General features: G+C 40.7%; 1 protein-coding gene and 16 non-coding genes across 20 annotated transcripts in view; 16 read left to right on the top strand and 1 right to left on the bottom strand.

Moving 5' to 3' along the window:
• LOC146612974 (ATP-dependent 6-phosphofructokinase, platelet type-like) overlaps window positions 1-18152 on the bottom strand; it is a 41259-nt gene that overhangs the window by 16540 nt on the left and 6567 nt on the right. For 2 of the 4 annotated variants that reach the window (XM_085378677.1, XM_085378673.1), the window contains exons 3-10: window positions 17165-17242; window positions 16405-16594; window positions 16136-16301; window positions 15904-15948; window positions 15304-15412; window positions 13594-13689; window positions 11922-12014; window positions 11687-11812 (exon numbers count right to left, since the gene is read on the bottom strand). In XM_085378677.1, the coding sequence (XP_085234803.1) occupies window positions 11687-11812; window positions 11922-12014; window positions 13594-13689; window positions 15304-15412; window positions 15904-15948; window positions 16136-16301; window positions 16405-16594; window positions 17165-17242 (903 nt within the window). Of the gene's footprint in view, window positions 1-11686; window positions 11813-11921; window positions 12015-12580; window positions 12677-13593; window positions 13690-15303; window positions 15413-15903; window positions 15949-16135; window positions 16302-16404; window positions 16595-17164; window positions 17243-18152 lie in introns of all 4 variants that reach the window. The other 2 variants (XM_085378676.1, XM_085378675.1) reach the window with 1 other exon arrangement.
• On the top strand, window positions 515-606 carry trnar-ucu (transfer RNA arginine (anticodon UCU)). The gene is given in 2 exon segments: window positions 515-551; window positions 571-606. It is a non-coding gene; the product is annotated as a tRNA-Arg (tRNA).
• trnar-ucu (transfer RNA arginine (anticodon UCU)) lies at window positions 1547-1638 on the top strand. The gene is given in 2 exon segments: window positions 1547-1583; window positions 1603-1638. It is a non-coding gene; the product is annotated as a tRNA-Arg (tRNA).
• On the top strand, window positions 2063-2154 carry trnar-ucu (transfer RNA arginine (anticodon UCU)). The gene is given in 2 exon segments: window positions 2063-2099; window positions 2119-2154. It is a non-coding gene; the product is annotated as a tRNA-Arg (tRNA).
• trnar-ucu (transfer RNA arginine (anticodon UCU)) lies at window positions 2579-2670 on the top strand. Its single transcript is given in 2 exon segments — window positions 2579-2615; window positions 2635-2670. It is a non-coding gene; the product is annotated as a tRNA-Arg (tRNA).
• On the top strand, window positions 3095-3186 carry trnar-ucu (transfer RNA arginine (anticodon UCU)). The gene is given in 2 exon segments: window positions 3095-3131; window positions 3151-3186. It is a non-coding gene; the product is annotated as a tRNA-Arg (tRNA).
• Window positions 3611-3702, top strand: trnar-ucu (transfer RNA arginine (anticodon UCU)). The gene is given in 2 exon segments: window positions 3611-3647; window positions 3667-3702. It is a non-coding gene; the product is annotated as a tRNA-Arg (tRNA).
• Window positions 5862-5953, top strand: trnar-ucu (transfer RNA arginine (anticodon UCU)). The gene is given in 2 exon segments: window positions 5862-5898; window positions 5918-5953. It is a non-coding gene; the product is annotated as a tRNA-Arg (tRNA).
• On the top strand, window positions 6378-6469 carry trnar-ucu (transfer RNA arginine (anticodon UCU)). Its single transcript is given in 2 exon segments — window positions 6378-6414; window positions 6434-6469. It is a non-coding gene; the product is annotated as a tRNA-Arg (tRNA).
• Window positions 6894-6985, top strand: trnar-ucu (transfer RNA arginine (anticodon UCU)). The gene is given in 2 exon segments: window positions 6894-6930; window positions 6950-6985. It is a non-coding gene; the product is annotated as a tRNA-Arg (tRNA).
• On the top strand, window positions 7410-7501 carry trnar-ucu (transfer RNA arginine (anticodon UCU)). The gene is given in 2 exon segments: window positions 7410-7446; window positions 7466-7501. It is a non-coding gene; the product is annotated as a tRNA-Arg (tRNA).
• trnar-ucu (transfer RNA arginine (anticodon UCU)) lies at window positions 7926-8017 on the top strand. The gene is given in 2 exon segments: window positions 7926-7962; window positions 7982-8017. It is a non-coding gene; the product is annotated as a tRNA-Arg (tRNA).
• Window positions 8442-8533, top strand: trnar-ucu (transfer RNA arginine (anticodon UCU)). Its single transcript is given in 2 exon segments — window positions 8442-8478; window positions 8498-8533. It is a non-coding gene; the product is annotated as a tRNA-Arg (tRNA).
• trnar-ucu (transfer RNA arginine (anticodon UCU)) lies at window positions 8958-9049 on the top strand. Its single transcript is given in 2 exon segments — window positions 8958-8994; window positions 9014-9049. It is a non-coding gene; the product is annotated as a tRNA-Arg (tRNA).
• Window positions 9474-9565, top strand: trnar-ucu (transfer RNA arginine (anticodon UCU)). Its single transcript is given in 2 exon segments — window positions 9474-9510; window positions 9530-9565. It is a non-coding gene; the product is annotated as a tRNA-Arg (tRNA).
• On the top strand, window positions 9990-10081 carry trnar-ucu (transfer RNA arginine (anticodon UCU)). The gene is given in 2 exon segments: window positions 9990-10026; window positions 10046-10081. It is a non-coding gene; the product is annotated as a tRNA-Arg (tRNA).
• On the top strand, window positions 10506-10597 carry trnar-ucu (transfer RNA arginine (anticodon UCU)). The gene is given in 2 exon segments: window positions 10506-10542; window positions 10562-10597. It is a non-coding gene; the product is annotated as a tRNA-Arg (tRNA).

Here is an 18152-nt window from a genome sequence, read left to right as displayed (position 1 = left end):
CAGATTTTCTCCCTGAAAAATCAGATACTGTTCTAGTGGTTCCCATCACATAAAATTAAAAGGTTGTGGGTTCAAGTCCCACCAGGGTCGCTAATTTAAAGGGGAGAACTTTATTGAAGGTTCCTGCTACACAAAAATCTTAGTTTTTGACCATCTCGATTGTAGTCATCCAAACAAATTGCTTTCTACAACTGAAAATGTGTTACTACCACCAGGAAATGAAAGCCTCAAGTTTACAAAGCACAGAATCCACACTACTTGTAGTAGCATATGGCTCTCCTTTAAATACAGTTGAGTTTGCTGTTGATGTAATTTTCAAGGTTTGCGTTCCACCAGAATCACTAACTCAAGAGGGTTTTTATTTCCCTTGAATTCTTTGCAAGGCAGAGAAGATTCAGGTTGCACACAAATGCGCATCTGAACAGTAGGTACTCAGAATGGGGTTTCTAGGCACGTTCACATCACCAACGTGAGTTCTACGCCACATTCTGGGTCATCAAGTGCAGAATTTGTAGGCTCTGTGGCGCAATGGATAGCGCGTTGGACTTCTAGTGGATCCTTTCAGATGCAATTCAAAGGTTGTGGGTTCGAGTCCCACCAGAGTCGCTAATTTAAAGGGGAGAACTTTATTGAAGGTTCCTGCTACACAAAAAATTTAGTTTCTGACAAGCTCGATTGTAGTCATCTAAACAAAGTGCTTTGGTCAACTGAAAATCTGTTACTACCACCAGGAAATGAAAGCCTCAAGTTTACAAAGCACAGAATCCACACTACTTGTAGTAGCATATGGCTGTCATTTAAATACAGTTGAGTTTGCTGTTGATGTAATTTTCTAGGTTTGCGTTCCACCAGAATCACTAACTCAAGAGGGTTTTTATTTCCCTTGAATTCTTTGCAAAGCAGAGAAGATTCAGGTTGCACACAAATGCGCATCTGAACAGTAGGTACTCAGAATGGGGTTTCTAGGGACATTCACATCACCTACGTGAATTCTACGCCACATTCTGGGTCATCAAGGCTAGAATTTGTAGGCTCTGTGGCGCAATGGATAGCGTGTTCGACTTCTAGTGGAGTCCATCATATGCAATTCAAAGGTTGTGGGTTTGAGTCCCACCAGAGTCGCTAATTTAAAGGGGAGAACTTTATTGAAGGTTCCTGCTACACAAAAATCTTAGTTTCTGACCATCTCGATTGTAGTCATCTAAACAAAGTGCTTTGGTCAACTGAAAATCTGTTACTACCACCAGGAAATGAAAGCCTCAAGTTTACAAAGCACAGAATCCACACTACTTGTAGTAGCATATGGCTCTCCCTTAAATACAGTTGAGTTTGCTGTTGATGTAATTTTCTAGGTTTGCGTTCCACCAGAATCACTAACTCAAGAGGGTTTTTATTTCCCTTGAATTCTTTGCAAAGCAGAGAAGATTCAGGTTGCACACAAATGCGTATCTGAACAGTAGGTACTCAGAATGGAGTTTCTAGGGATGTTCACATCACCTAAGTGAATTCTACGCCACATTCTGGGTCATCAAGTCCAGAATTTGTGGGCTCTGTGGTGCAATGGATAGCGCGTTGGACTTCTAGAGGATCCTTTCAGATGCAATTCAAAGGTTGTGGGTTCAAGTCCCACCAGAGTCACTAATTTAAAGGAGAGAACTTTATTGAAGGTTCCTGCTACACAAAAATCTTAGTTCCTGACCAGCTCGATTGTAGTCATCTAAACAAAGTGCTTTGGTCAACTGAAAATGTGTTACTACCACCAGGAAATGAAAGCCTCAAGTTTACAAAGCACAGAATCCACACTACTTGTAGTAGCATATGGCTCTCCCTTAAATACAGTTGAGTTTGCTGTTGATGTAATTTTCTAGGTTTGTGTTCCACCAGAATCACTAACTCAAGAGGGTTTTTATTTCCCTTGAATTCTTTGCAAAGCAGAGAAGATTCAGGTTGCACACAAATGCGCATCTGAACAGTAGGTACTCAGAATGGGGTTTCTAGGGACATTCACATCACCTACGTGAATTCTACGCCACATTCTGGGTAATAAAGACCAGACTTGGGAGGCTCTGTGGCGCAATGGATAGCGCATTGGACTTCTAGTGGATTCCATCAGATGTATTTCAAAGGTTGTGGGTTCAAGTCCCACCAGAGACACTAATTTAAAAGGAAGAACTTTATTGAAGGTTCCTGCTACAAAAAAATCTTAGTTTCTGACCATCTCGATTGTAGTCATCTAAACAAAGTGCTTTGGTCAACTGAAAATCTGTTACTACCACCAGGAAATGAAAGCCTCAAGTTTACAAAGCACAGAATCCACACTACTTGTAGTAGCATATTGCTGTCATTTAAATACAGTTGAGTTTGCTGTTGATGTAATTTTCTAGGTTTGCGTTCCACCAGAATCACTAACTCAAGAGGGTTTTTATTTCCCTTGAATTCTTTGCAAAGCAGAGAAGATTCAGGTTGCACACAAATGCGCATCTGAACAGTAGGTACTCAGAATGGGGTTTCTAGGGACATTCACATCACCTACGTGAATTCTACGCCACATTCTTGGTCATCAAGTGCAGAATTTGAAGGCTCTGTGGCGCAATGGATAGCGCATTGGACTTCTAGTGGATCCTTTCAGATGCAATTCAAAGGTTGTGGGTTCAAGTCCCACCAGAGTCGCTAATTTAAAGGGGAGAACTTTATTGAAGGTTCCTGCTACACAAAAAATTTAGTTTCTGACAAGCTAGATTGTAGTCATCTAAACAAAGTGCTTTGGTCAACTGAAAATCTGTTACTACCACAAGGAAATGAAAGCCTCAAGTTTACAAAGCACAGAATCCACACTACTTGTATTAGCATATGGCTCTCCCTTAAATACAGTTGAGTTTGCTGTTGATGTAATTTTCTAGGTTTGCGTTCCACCAGAATCACTAACTCAAGAGGGTTTTTATTTCCCTTGAATTCTTTGCAAAGCAGAGAAGATTCAGGTTGCACACAAATGCGCATCTGAACAGTAGGTACTCAGAATGGGGTTTCTAGGGATGTTCACATCACCTACGTGAATTCTACGCCACATTCTGGGTAATAAAGAACAGAATTAGTAGGCTCTGTGGCGCAATGGATAGCGCGTTGGACTTCTAGTGGATCCTTTCAAATGCAATTCAAAGGTTGTGGGTTCAAGTCCCACCAGAGTCGCTAATTTAAAGGGGAGAACTTTATTGAAGGTTCCTGCTACACAAAAATCTTTGTTTCTGACCATCTCGATTGTAGTCATCTAAACAAAGTCCTTTGGTCAACTGAAAATGTGTTACTATCACAAGGAAATGAAAGCCTCAAGTTTACAAAGCACAGAATCCACACTACTTGTAGTAGCATATTGCTGTCATTTAAATACAGTTGAGTTTGCTGTTGATGTAATTTTCTAGGTTTGCGTTCCACCAGAATCACTAACTCAAGAGGGTTTTTATTTCCCTTGAATTCTTTGCAAAGCAGAGAAGATTCAGGTTGCACACAAATGCGCATCTGAAGAGTAGGTACTCAGAATGGAGTTTCTAGAGACGTTCAAATCACCTAAGTGAATTCTACGCCACATTCTGGGTCATCAAGTCCAGAATTTGTGGGCTCTGTGGCGCAATGGATAGCGCGTTGGACTTCTAGTTGATCCTTTCAGATGCAATTCAAAGGTTGTGGGTTCAAGTCCCACCAGAGTCGCTAATTTAAAGGGGAGAACTTTATTGAAGGTTCCTGCTACACAAAAATCTTAGTTTCTGACCAGCTCGATTGTAGCAGGGCTCTAGAGTGCGACCAATTTGGTCGCAAATGCGACCAAATTTCTCCATGGTGCGACTAATAAAAAATACTTGGTTGCACCGGTGCGACCAAGTAAAAAAAATACTTGGTCGCACCGGTGCAACCAAGTATTTTCTCGGAAAAAAAGTTTCAGCAACCCTGAAAGTCTCCGTGTGTTCAACAACAGGCACACATTATGCCCATGTCGTGTTCAGTTCAAACCAATCAGAGATACTCAGAGGCGGGGACCTCTGTGATTGGCCGTGGTCCAGATATTCCTGCAGACCTACTTGTGTTTACGTTTGAAAGTGCGGGCAGATAGAGAAGGGTGAGTAGCCCAGGTCAGAAGTGTATGAAGTTGGTATTGAGAAAATATGAAAAGAACAATTGATAACTTTTTCGTTAAGTTAAGGCCTGATCAGTCCAAAATTCTGAGCCAGCGCTCTGACACGGAGCCATCAACCTCTCCGTTTTTGTCAAACACTGGTCCGGAGACGGCATCAGAAAATGAGCCACATACGATCGACTCCCAGCCGGAGTCCACTGAAAGTAAAAGTGAGAAAATGTATAGATTTCGAATCGAGTGGCTTGACCAGTTTCCCTGGCTAAGATACAGCCAAGCTGACAATATGATGCACTGCATTTATTGTCGCGAGTGTGGAAAGACCATGGCCGGCAACACAGCATTTGTCACTGGTGCTAATACGTTTCGAATTGAAACGCTGAAAAAGCATACAGCATCGAGAAGACACATTATATGCCGCGATAAATGCTCTGCCAAAATGTCCCCGCTCCCCACTGCCTTTCAGCGGCAGGCAGGAGTAAACAGGTCATCGGAGGAGGCCGAGATGATCATTAAGTTTAACATTGCCTACAATATTGCAAAAGAAGAAGTTCCGTTTACTAAGTTCAAGTCAGAAATAACTCTTCACAGGAAAAATGGCTTGGACATAAACCCCACATACAGCAATGATGTTGCGTGCGCCCAGTTTATAGGCGTAATCGCTGACACACTGAAAAAAAAGACGTCAGTGGAAATTGCGAACAGTACATACATGGCCTTCCTGATCGATGGAGACACAGACATCGCCACAAAAGAATGTGTCATTGTGTACGCTCGTATCTTGCAAAAAGGAAGACCAGCGAATATACTGATTGGACACATTGAGGTCCAGCATGCCCATGCCCAAGGTAAGCCATGTCATGTCACGTAGCCTATGTATATGATTAATAATATTACGTCGTGTTACTGAATTAACCATATCTAGCATGTTCTTATCATTGAAAATTAAACATAGCAATAATACATGAATATAGAAACTCAAACTGAAAAAGACTGCATTGTAAACTCTTGATCTGATAAGTAAATGGTATTTTTTTTTAATTTGTTTAGGAATTTATGCTGCCTCAAAGAAAGCATTTGCTGCTCTTGGGGACCAGTGCAGTAACTGGTTGGATAAAATCATTGCTATGGGGGCTGATGGAGCTGCTGTTAATTTGGGCAGCAAAGGGGGTGTCAAGTTAATCATTTTGAAAGGTTGTTAGTTAATCATTTACAAATCAAAAAAAACGTGAACATGTAAAACTGCGGTGTTAAGTAATGCAGTTTAAAAATTTGGGTACGCCTAACTTTTGTGCTTGTACGCCTAAATTTTGTGCTGGTGCGCCTAAATTTTATTTTTAGGCGCACCAGTGCAACCATGGCAAAAAGTTAGTCTAGAGCCCTGTGTAGTCATCTAAACAAAGTCCTTTGGTCAACTGAAAATCTGTTACTACCACCAGGAAATGAAAGCCTCAAGTTTACAAAGCACAGAATCCACACTACTTGTAGTAGCATATGCCTGTCATTTAAATACAGTTGAGTTTGCTGTTGATGTAATTTTCTAGGTTTGCGTTCCACCAGAATCACTAACTCAAGAGGGTTTTTATTTCCCTTGAATTCTTTGCAAAGCAGAGAAGATTCAGGTTGCACACAAATGCGCATCTGAACAGTAGGTACTCAGAATGGGGTTTCTAGGGACATTCACATCACCTACGTGAATTCTACGCCACATTCTGGGTCATCAAGTCCAGAATTTGAAGGCTCTGTGGCGCAATGGATAGCGCGTTGGACTTCTAGTGGATCCTTTCAGATGCAATTCAAAGGTTGTGGGTTCAAGTCCCACCAGAGTCGCTAATTTAAATGGGAGAACTTTATTGAAGGTTCCTGCTACACAAAAAATTTAGTTTCTGACAAGCTCGATTGTAGTCATCTAAACAAAGTCCTTTGGTCAACTGAAAATGTGTTACTACCACCAGGAAATGAAAGCCTCAAGTTTACAAAGCACAGAATCCACACTACTTGTAGTAGCATATGGCTGTCATTTAAATACAGTTGAGTTTGCTGTTGATGTAATTTTCAAGGTTTGCGTTCCACCAGAATCACTAACTCAAGAGGGTTTTTATTTCCCTTGAATTCTTTGCAAAGCAGAGAAGATTCAGGTTGCACACAAATGCGCATCTGAACAGTAGGTACTCAGAATGGGGTTTCTAGGGATGTTCACATCACCTACGTGAATTCTACGCCACATTCTGGGTAATAAAGAACAGAATTAGTAGGCTCTGTGGCGCAATGGATAGCGCGTTGGACTTCTAGTGGATTCCATCAGATGTAATTCAAAGGTTGTGGGTTCGAGTCCCACCAGAGTCGCTAATTTAAAGGGGAGAACTTTATTGAAGGTTCCTGCTACACAAAAATCTTTGTTTCTGACCATCTCGATTGTAGTCATCTAAACAAAGTGCTTTGGTCAACTGAAAATGTGTTACTACCACCAGGAAATGAAAGCCTCAAGTTTACAAAGCACAGAATCCACACTACTTGTAGTAGCATATTGCTGTCATTTAAATACAGTTGAGTTTGCTGTTGATGTAATTTTCTAGGTTTGCGTTCCACCAGAATCACTAACTCAAGAGGGTTTTTATTTCCCTTGAATTCTTTGCAAAGCAGAGAAGATTCAGGTTGCACACAAATGCGCATCTGAAGAGTAGGTACTCAGAATGGAGTTTCTAGGGACGTTCAAATCACCTAAGTGAATTCTACGCCACATTCTGGGTCATCAAGTCCAGAATTTGTGGGCTCTGTGGCGCAATGGATAGCGCGTTGGACTTCTAGTTGATCCTTTCAGATGCAATTCAAAGGTTGTGGGTTCAAGTCCCACCAGAGTCGCTAATTTAAAGGGGAGAACTTTATTGAAGGTTCCTGCTACACAAAAATCTTAGTTTCTGACCAGCTCGATTGTAGTCATCTAAACAAAGTGCTTTGGTCAACTGAAAATCTGTTACTACCACCAGGAAATGAAAGCCTCAAGTTTACAAAGCACAGAATCCACACTACTTGTAGTAGCATATTGCTGTCATTTAAATACAGTTGAGTTTGCTGTTGATGTAATTTTCTAGGTTTGCGTTCCACCAGAATCACTAACTCAAGAGGGTTTTTATTTCCCTTGAATTCTTTGCAAAGCAGAGAAGATTCAGGTTGCACACAAATGCGCATCTGAACAGTAGGTACTCAGAATGGGGTTTCTAGGGACATTCACATCACCTACGTGAATTCTACGCCACATTCTGGGTCATCAAGTCCAGAATTTGAAGGCTCTGTGGCGCAATGGATAGCGCGTTGGACTTCTAGTGGATCCTTTCAGATGCAATTCAAAGGTTGTGGGTTCAAGTCCCACCAGAGTCGCTAATTTAAATGGGAGAACTTTATTGAAGGTTCCTGCTACACAAAAAATTTAGTTTCTGACAAGCTCGATTGTAGTCATCTAAACAAAGTCCTTTGGTCAACTGAAAATGTGTTACTACCACCAGGAAATGAAAGCCTCAAGTTTACAAAGCACAGAATCCACACTACTTGTAGTAGCATATGGCTGTCATTTAAATACAGTTGAGTTTGCTGTTGATGTAATTTTCAAGGTTTGCGTTCCACCAGAATCACTAACTCAAGAGGGTTTTTATTTCCCTTGAATTCTTTGCAAAGCAGAGAAGATTCAGGTTGCACACAAATGCGCATCTGAACAGTAGGTACTCAGAATGGGGTTTCTAGGGATGTTCACATCACCTACGTGAATTCTACGCCACATTCTGGGTAATAAAGAACAGAATTAGTAGGCTCTGTGGCGCAATGGATAGCGCGTTGGACTTCTAGTGGATTCCATCAGATGTAATTCAAAGGTTGTGGGTTCGAGTCCCACCAGAGTCGCTAATTTAAAGGGGAGAACTTTATTGAAGGTTCCTGCTACACAAAAATCTTTGTTTCTGACCATCTCGATTGTAGTCATCTAAACAAAGTGCTTTGGTCAACTGAAAATGTGTTACTACCACCAGGAAATGAAAGCCTCAAGTTTACAAAGCACAGAATCCACACTACTTGTAGTAGCATATTGCTGTCATTTAAATACAGTTGAGTTTGCTGTTGATGTAATTTTCTAGGTTTGCGTTCCACCAGAATCACTAACTCAAGAGGGTTTTTATTTCCCTTGAATTCTTTGCAAAGCAGAGAAGATTCAGGTTGCACACAAATGCGCATCTGAAGAGTAGGTACTCAGAATGGAGTTTCTAGGGACGTTCAAATCACCTAAGTGAATTCTACGCCACATTCTGGGTCATCAAGTCCAGAATTTGTGGGCTCTGTGGCGCAATGGATAGCGCGTTGGACTTCTAGTTGATCCTTTCAGATGCAATTCAAAGGTTGTGGGTTCAAGTCCCACCAGAGTCGCTAATTTAAAGGGGAGAACTTTATTGAAGGTTCCTGCTACACAAAAATCTTAGTTTCTGACCAGCTCGATTGTAGTCATCTAAACAAAGTGCTTTGGTCAACTGAAAATCTGTTACTACCACCAGGAAAATAAACCCTCAAGTTTACAAAGCACAGAATCCACACTACTTGTAGTAGCATATGCCTGTCATTTAAATACAGTTGAGTTTGCTGTTGATGTAATTTTCTAGGTTTGCGTTCCACCAGAATCACTAACTCAAGAGGGTTTTTATTTCCCTTGAATTCTTTGCAAAGCAGAGAAGATTCAGGTTGCACACAAATGCGCATCTGAACAGTAGGTACTCAGAATGGGGTTTCTAGGGACGTTCACATCACCAACGTGAGTTCTACGCCACATTCTGGGTCATCAAGTGCAGAATTTGTAGGCTCTGTGGCACAATGGATAGCACGTTGGACTTCTAGTGGATCCTTTCAGATGCAATTCAAAGGTTGTGGGTTCAAGTCCCACCAGAGTCACTAATTTAAAGGGGAGAACTTTATTGAAGGTTCCTGCTACACAAAAAATTTAGTTTCTGACAAGCTCGATTGTAGTCATCTAAACAAAGTGCTTTGGTCAACTGAAAATGTGTTACTACCACCAGGAAATGAAAGCCTCAAGTTTACAAAGCACAGAATCCACACTACTTGTAGTAGCATATGGCTCTCCCTTAAATACAGTTGAGTTTGCTGTTGATGTAATTTTCTAGGTTTGCGTTCCACCAGAATCACTAACTCAAGAGGGTTTTTATTTCCCTTGAATTCTTTGCAAAGCAGAGAAGATTCAGGTTGCACACAAATGCGTATCTGAACAGTAGGTACTCAGAATGGGGTTTCTAGGGATGTTCACATCACCTAAGTGAATTCTACGCCACATTCTGGGTCATCAAGTCCAGAATTTGTGGGCTCTGTGGCGCAATGGATAGCGCGTTGGACTTCTAGTGGATCCTTTCAGATGCAATTCAAAGGTTGTGGGTTCCAGTCCCACCAGAGTCACTAATTTAAAGGAGAGAACTTTATTTAAGGTTCCTGCTACACAAAAATCTTAGTTCCTGACCAGCTCGATTGTAGTCACCTAAACAAAGTGCTTTGGTCAACTGAAAATCTGTTACTACCACCAGGAAATGAAAGCCTCAAGTTTACAAAGCACAGAATCCACACTACTTGTAGTAGCATATGGCTCTCCCTTAAATACAGTTGAGTTTGCTGTTGATGTAATTTTCTAGGTTTGTGTTCCACCAGAATCACTAACTCAAGAGGGTTTTTATTTCCCTTGAATTCTTTGCAAAGCAGAGAAGATTCAGGTTGCACACAAATGCGCATCTGAACAGTAGGTACTCAGAATGGGGTTTCTAGGGACATTCACATCACCTACGTGAATTCTACGCCACATTCTTGGTCATCAAGGCCAGAACTTGAAGGCTCTGTGGCGCAATGGATAGCGCATTGGACTTCTAGTGGATCCTTTCAGATGCAATTCAAAGGTTGTGGGTTCAAGTCCCACCAGAGTCGCTAATTTAAAGGGGAGAACTTTATTGAAGGTTCCTGCTACACAAAAAATTTAGTTTCTGACAAGCTAGATTGTAGTCATCTAAACAAAGTCCTTTGGTCAACTGAAAATGTGTTACTACCACAAGGAAATGAAAGCCTCAAGTTTACAAAGCACAGAATCCACACTACTTGTAGTAGCATATGGCTCTCCCTTAAATACAGTTGAGTTTGCTGTTGATGTAATTTTCTAGGTTTGCGTTCCACCAGAATCACTAACTCAAGAGGGTTTTTATTTCCCTTGAATTCTTTGCAAAGCAGAGAAGATTCAGGTTGCACACAAATGCGCATCTGAAGAGTAGGTACTCAGAATGGGGTTTCTAGGGATGTTCACATCACCTAAGTGAATTCTACGCCACATTCTGGGTAATAAAGACAAGAATTAGTAGGCTCTGTGGCGCAATGGATAGCGCGTTGGACTTCTAGTGGATCCTTTCAGATGCAATTCAAAGGTTGTGGGTTCAAGTCCCACCAGAGTCGCTAATTTAAAGGGGAGAACTTTATTGAAGGTTCCTGCTACACAAAAAATTTAGTTTCTGACAAGCTCGATTGTAGTCATCTAAACAAAGTGCTTTGGTCAACTGAAAATGTGTTACTACCACAAGGAAATGAAAGCCTCAAGTTTACAAAGCACAGAATCCACACTACTTGTAGTAGCATATGGCTCTCCCTTAAATACAGTTGAGTTTGCTGTTGATGTAATTTTCTAGGTTTGCGTTCCACCAGAATCACTAACTCAAGAGGGTTTTTATTTCCCTTGAATTCTTTGCAAAGAAGAGAAGATTCAGGTTGCACACAAATGCGCATCTGAACAGTAGGTACTCAGAATGGGGTTTCTAGGGACATTCACATCACCTACGTGAATTCTACGCCACATTCTGGGTCATCAAGGCCAAAATTTGTAGGCTCTGTGGTGCAATGGATAGGGCGTTGGACTTCTAGTGGATTCCATCAGATGTAATTCAAAGGTTGTGGGTTCAAGTCCCACCAGAATCACTAATTTAAAGGGGAGAACTTTATTGAAGGTTCCTGCTACACAAAAATCTAAGTTTTTGACCATCTCGATTGTAGTCATCTAAACAAAGTGCTTTGGTCAACTGAAAATGTGTTACTACCACCAGGAAATGAAAGCCTCAAGTTTACTAAGCACAGAATCCACAGCACAGAACCTTGAACAAGGGGAAAACCTTGTTCAAGGTTCCTGCTACACCAAAATCTCAGTTTTTTTCCAGCATGAATTTAGTCATTCATTGGGCTTTGTGTATTGTACTTCTAGTGGTTCCCTTCAGATGCAATTCAAAAATTCAAGTTCCACCAGAGTCGCCTTTACACATAATTCTGTGTGACTCCTGCTACGAAAGAAGATTAGGACAAGTGAAAAGACCAATATAACTTGAGGCTTTTGTTGTATTTTTGTTTTCCAAAATTCATCTCTTTCTAAATTCTAGCCACATCTCTTCAACAAAACAGTTTCCTCTACTGGAAAGATTCTGATTCTGATGATGGACCTTTGACCTTTATTATAAAACCTAACAATCTCATATCTGTCTCTAAAACAAACATACTTACCATCTGAACACACTCCATAAGTGGCAGTCGAACAGCCTGGTTGCCAACCAGAGACACGACGCAGGCCGGGGTGTTTGCAGATGCCTCCAGTAATGCTAGCACTGCCTCCACACCCATGCGGCTTGCCTGCAAAGATTAAAGTTCATTCAGAGGGAAGTAATGAGCACAGAACTTTTTTTTTTTTTTTACTTTCACCAATCCATGATATGAGTCTTATTTATTGATTGCTATTTACCAGGATTCTGTCAAACGCTGAGGGTGTTCCACCTCTCTGCACATGGCCCAAGATAGTAACCCTGGTGTCAAAACCCAGGCAGCGCACTACCAGCTGGTTTTGAATAGTAAACATGAATTATTAGTTGGCATAAAGGGCTTAAAAATATATGCCATTCCAGTTAAATACAATATATCTATAAAAAATATTTAGGATTTCACTTTAAAAAATTCCAAATTTCTGAAGACTGTGATCATATTTCTACTAAATATGTAGTGTCAATGTAATATTATATAAAGCAGGATTATATAGCATCTTAAAAATAAACAAGAACATTCGTAGGAACATGCAATAACAAGAAAAGACATGCCAAAAGAAAAAAATAAGAAGGAGAAATCATGCAAAACATCTCCTGTCATGTAATACACATGCAAAGTGAACAGGCATAAAGCAAAATACAGGGTGCAAAGAGAACCGTACAGCTCATCCATAAATGGTTCATAAATGGATATATGAACATTTGTGTAAAAAAGAACGAAATACAACAGCATACAGGACACGAAATGGTGTGTTCCCATGGTGAAGGAAACCAACATCCAAACCACGAAAGACAGTGGCCCATGCTTCTGAGGGAGAATTTGTGGCTCCGTGTATCGGCCAGGCTTCGTGACCGTACTTACATCCTTGATATAATCGGGGGTTATTGATTTGTTGTGGCGATCTATGGCACCCTCGGCTACAATAATAATGTTCAGCCTTTTCTTATCAGCACGATTCTAGAGGGATATAAACAAGCAAAGGCAGTTTAAAACATGACAGAAAATGTTTTGCATTGCCAAAAGCTGGAACCAGTAACGTAGGATAAGTCTGAGCGCTAATTACTGAGAGACCTTTGCGTTTCCAAAGAGCACCAACAGGTTGCCCTTCATCAGCAGACATTTGCCACAATTTGGGAGAAGCTTCATATGTGAAGTTAACTGGTCATGAAAAGCAGTGTGCTGTAGAGATACATCAATAATTTACTTATACTATTGCTGTTAGCCAGCAGGGTTAGTTTAAAGTTGACTGCAGAACCTTCTTTTATTTACAGCTCAGTTTACATGCAGTGTTCACATATTTGGTCCTTTCTCATAAAACATTTCTAAAAGACAATTTTGAATTTGTTGAAAACTTTAAATTTAGGAATTTCTTTTTGTTTGGTAGGCTTTCTCTTTGCTCTTTGCTGTAATTTGGCTGAAATATACATTTAGTGCCATCAACAGTCAATCAGCTGCACTACAGGGTACACTTTATAACACCATATTTCCCTTTTATTTAAAAACTTTTTAAGACATCAGATCATTTTAAACTGTATTTATTCTTTTTAAACTGTATTGCTTTTTGCACTGCAGAGGCTGGTGAGAAACAGTATTTCGTTTCAGGCTGGGTAACACAATATGAAATGACAATAAACTTCTTGAGTTTTGAGTCATTCAATGTCAGTGTCTACTGAGCTAAAGAAACCATGACACCGAAACATGAATGTCTATAATATCACAATGAAACCTTTCCTATGTGTGTGGCATGTGGCAAATGTTTGGATTCAAAACAGAAAGGTTGCTCTGCTGTAGCTTTTCATTTTCATGTTTATATCCACCAGCTGGTCCAGCTTCTGGTTCCCCTCTGTGTCAGTCTGAAACACAGCTCTACTCACATCCTTTACAAAATCAGAGGTAATGTGTTGTCCTTGTCGGTCAGTTGCGCCTTCAGCAACTATGATAATGTTCAACCTGGAACCTCGAGATCGAATCTGGACAATAACAAGAATACTAACCATATGAGACTGACTGGAAAATAAAAAAAACAAAACAATGTTCTTCAGGTCTTCAAATGGTCTGTGATAAACATTAGAATAGTCTTGTGTTTATGTGGTGGCCACATTGGACTGGCAAAGAGTCAAGATGTAATCGAAAGCTCGTGGGGTTGACGGCCACAAGAGTCAGGCTCTACCATATAACTTTCTTAACTAACTGCCATTACAAAACCCAATTTCCTGAGCTACTATTGTTAATGTATGAACAGACTTGAACTGAAAGCAACAGTGACTCAAGCAGACTCTGTGGTACAATGGATAGCGCATTGGATTTCTAGCTAGATCATGTCAGATGCAATTCAAAGTGTGTGGGTTCAAATCCCACCAGAGCCACTTTATTAAAGTGTGTGGAGAACCTTTGTTATAGACCAAGTGCTGCTACATCTTAGCTACTGGCCAGTGTGATTTTAGTCATCCCAGCACGAAGCATCTTGATCAACTGGGACTGTGTAACCACCAAACTGGTTAGTTATTCAGGTTCACTAAACACAGAATGAACTTTAATGGTAGCCTTTCATGTGTTGCCAGTTGGCAGTTGAGCTCTAATTCAAAGTTTGTAGGTCTTAATCCCATCAGAGGCTGCCATTCAAGGGCCTGTTTTTCTCCAATTCTTCTGCCATTTAGTTTTCAGTCATAACTGCTTTTATGGACTCTAATTTCCAGCTTGAAATTAAATTGAAGTTTACTTATAGGAAGGTTTAAGATTACAATCGAATGATTTGGAGATTCTGGGTTGAGTTTTGCAGGTTTGCTTAATGACCCAACAGCCAGCATTCAGCAGGCTTTGTGGCGCAATGGATAGAGCATTAGACTTCTAATGATTTTCTTCAGATGCAATTCAAAGCTTGTGGGTTCAAGTGCCAACAGAGTCACTTTATTACAGGGGAAAACTATAAAGATTCTCATTATACAAAAAATCTCAAAGGAAACATTAAACTTTCTACTTTAGATGCTTAAAATTAAATCCATGAAAAGGCAGCATGTGAGTCAAGCTGAAACGTGTAAAAATAGAAGCCCTTGTGGCACAACTAATAGTTAAACAGTTCAAATGTGAGTTCGATTTTATAGTGAACGTCGAATTTGAGGGACTCCTGCTTTACTGTGGATATCTGGGGAAGTTTAAAGATGTCTGCTTCCACACACAAGTCACAATTCTGTGGCAAAGACTGGATGAAAACTGGAGAATGGTCCCCTCAGAGCATTGTGAGAAACTGGTAAAATTCTGTGAGTGCTGATGTCCTGACGTACATCAAAGCAAGCACTTCTACACATTATACTAAGTTCTGACAGCTGTAACCTTCCAATATGTCATTTATAAGTTTCTTTATTGTGACAGGGATTACTGTTCTCACTTTTTACACTGTATTTTCAAGAAAATAAAGATTTTTGCTTAATTATTCTAACATATTTTCTGTCATGTAAATCTTTATTAGAAACTTGCTTAGCTAAATTACTTCTGTCCTCCTAGCCAAAGACAGAAAACTATCCACTCTAATTAAAACATAAGCTACTACAGTGAAAACAGTGTGTGTGTATGTGTGTGTTTGTCACCTCGGACAGTTTCTGACACATGTTGTCTTCCCATCCATCTTCAGGAGGCATTTCTGGGATAAAAACCCAGTCTGCTCCACATGCCAGGGCGCTGACCAGGGCCAGATATCTGCACACATACACAATTTATAAAATCATACATTTCAGCTCTCACTAAAGACAGTTCTTTTAGTCTCTTGCTACACTGAAATCTCACTAAAGCCAGAATGCACTCCACTCACTAACCTTATCAGTAGGCCTAAACAGCAGGCTCTGTGGCATAATGGACAGCCCATTGGACTTCCAGTCAACGTGCAATGCAATTCAAAGGTTGTGGGTTCGATTCCGAACAGAGTCGATTTTTCGCCTGTTGTCAATGCTAAATTTTCTGGACCATGGTACATACAATGTATCTGCATAAAATACTACTTTGACATTTTAGCTGGAGTCTGACTCACTTGTCGGTATTTGAACATTCCACATTTATCATTCGACATTTTCAAAGTCTTAAATATGCTTTCTAAAGAATTTGATTACAAGCATATGATTTTGTGGCCACTAAGACTAAGTGGATGTCACGCAATATTATGTATATGTGTGTGTGGAATAAAAGATGCCTACCCGCAGTGTCTCCCCATGACCTCCAGGACAAACGTCCTCTGGTGGCTATAAAAAAAAAACAGAAATAATGTCAAAAACAAACAAAAAAAGAGCATTTATGCTGAAACTCAGTGGGTTGATCTAAATTTGTTCAGTAGAGGGGGAACTCCAACCTTTACCCTACACTGAAGCATGTAAAAAAAAAACACAGTTTATATCTTTTCTATTAAGACCTCTCTCAGAAATTGTTCACCTCTGGGCAGTGGTCATGATGGCGTCCACCACCTCAATGATCCGATGCAGGGCCGAGTCGGTGCCAATGGTCATGTCAGTGCCGCAGAAGTCATTGTCGATGGAGCCAACCATACCGACGATGTGGAGCTCGGAGTTTCTCTGGGTCGCTTCCTCATCGATCAAACCTAAACAAAAAACAAGGAGGGAGAAAGTTTCCCTTTAAACTTGTAAAAGCAGGGAAGCCTGGTGTTAAAGTTAAAAACAAAACCTCCTGTTGTGAGGAGTCACCTTGCTGCAGGAGCTCCTCCAACAGGCTGCTCCATTCCTCCCTGAACAGGTTGGCCCCAGTCAAGCTTCCGTCTCCACCAATCACACACAGGTTGGTGATGTCACGCTGCACAAGGTTGTGTGCAGCTTTCAGGCGGCCCTCATGAGTACGGAAATCTTTGCAGCGGGCACTCCCGATGACAGTTCCACCCTAAAGTAAACGAACATTACAATAACCTGTCATGATTTTCTTCATTTTTTAAATTTTTTAAAGATTCTTTTGGCTTCTTTTTAGGACATTGTGTCCTCTTAGACTGTATTTTTTCCAGTATCGCTGACCTACGAGATCTTTTATCCCCACTGTTCACTCATCAGTGAAAAGGTCTCCTTGAAATGGTAATGGTAAATGGCCTGCATTTGTATAGCGCTTTTCTAGTCCATAGGACCCCAAAGCGCTTTACACTACATTCAGTCATTCACCCATTCACACACACATTCACACACTGGCAATGGCAAGCTACTTCAGTATCATCAAGCTGCAAGCTAAAAGCATTATTGCCTGTGTCCCTTTGAGTAAAAGTCACTCATGTCCACTATGACAACACGTACCAGCATAAGTACTACAAAGGTTTTCTTACCAAACACTTTTAATGATGCTAAAATGTCTACAGTATTTACAACACACAGTATTTTTCTCAAAGCAGACTGAGTTTGTTTCACTGTTTACAGCCCATTAAGAAGAAATGTGCGGTGTGTGTGAGCTGAACACTGATCTGCTCACCACTTGCAGCATGCTGGAGACGCTTTCCCACTTCGCCTCTTTGATGTTGTCTCCACCGTCCACCATCCCCTGGTAACCCTGAGAAGAGCAATCAGTGTGACAGACATTCACCGGATTGTTGATAACTTGGCAAAAGCTGAAAAAAGTTTTATTTTTTAACTGACAAATGAAGGACAGTGCTCGGTATTTTTAAATTGAACCAAAACTCAATAGGAACTTGAAGACAACCCTGTGGGTCAGGTTGAGCTTTTTTAGGGAACTGCTGTGTTGTGTTCAGGGATTAAAACTGCGAGGCGATGGTCCCAAACCAAAATAAAAGCACTGTGGCACTCAGCTGTTATTACTCACAGCCCAGTGGTTATTTGAAGCTGATGGGGACATGACAGTGTGGCAAGTGAAGGATGAAGCCTGCCCTTTGTAATCCAATTATATCTACACTGAGACCAGATCACGTCTGTCTGCCCCCGTCGTTCATGGCATCATGTCGAGTTAAAATTGCACATACTGTACATCCTCAGGCATTCAATATCAATGACTTTGAGAGACTCAGGAAAGAAGGAGTTACTACAGTTACTATCACTATCAAATCATTATTTCCATCGGCAGCACGTTTAAGTTCAAATACTGTTACAGTAGGTGTGATCTGTGATAGAGCCCAAACAGTAGGCGGCACTTGTCAAAGTAAAATTCACATGAATGCCAGAGCTCAAGGTTTTCCAGTAGAAAATTTATGATCCAGTGGTTTTATGTTGGAGCTGGTCAGAGTACATACTGTATCCAAATCCATGCCCTTGCTTCCAGTAGGTTAAAAACACAAAACGAGCCCATAGTGGGTTCAAATTTCCATGTGGACACAGTTTTAAGTGTCAATACACTCCACTTCAATCAAATGTTCACACACAGACACTCCAAGGGCACCACTTTCATTTTAGTGTGACAAGTGTGGAGGCCAAAAAGACAAAAACAAGGTCACTACCTGTAAAGGGAT

This window comes from Diplotaxodon limnothrissa, linkage group LG18 (genome assembly GCF_057381915.1).
Source record: "Diplotaxodon limnothrissa isolate DT_005_m linkage group LG18, D_limnothrissa_male_GT1.1, whole genome shotgun sequence".
Classification (NCBI taxonomy): Eukaryota; Metazoa; Chordata; class Actinopteri; order Cichliformes; family Cichlidae; genus Diplotaxodon; species Diplotaxodon limnothrissa.
Note: the sequence above shows the minus strand (reverse complement) of the source record. Positions and strands in the feature narration are given on the sequence as shown.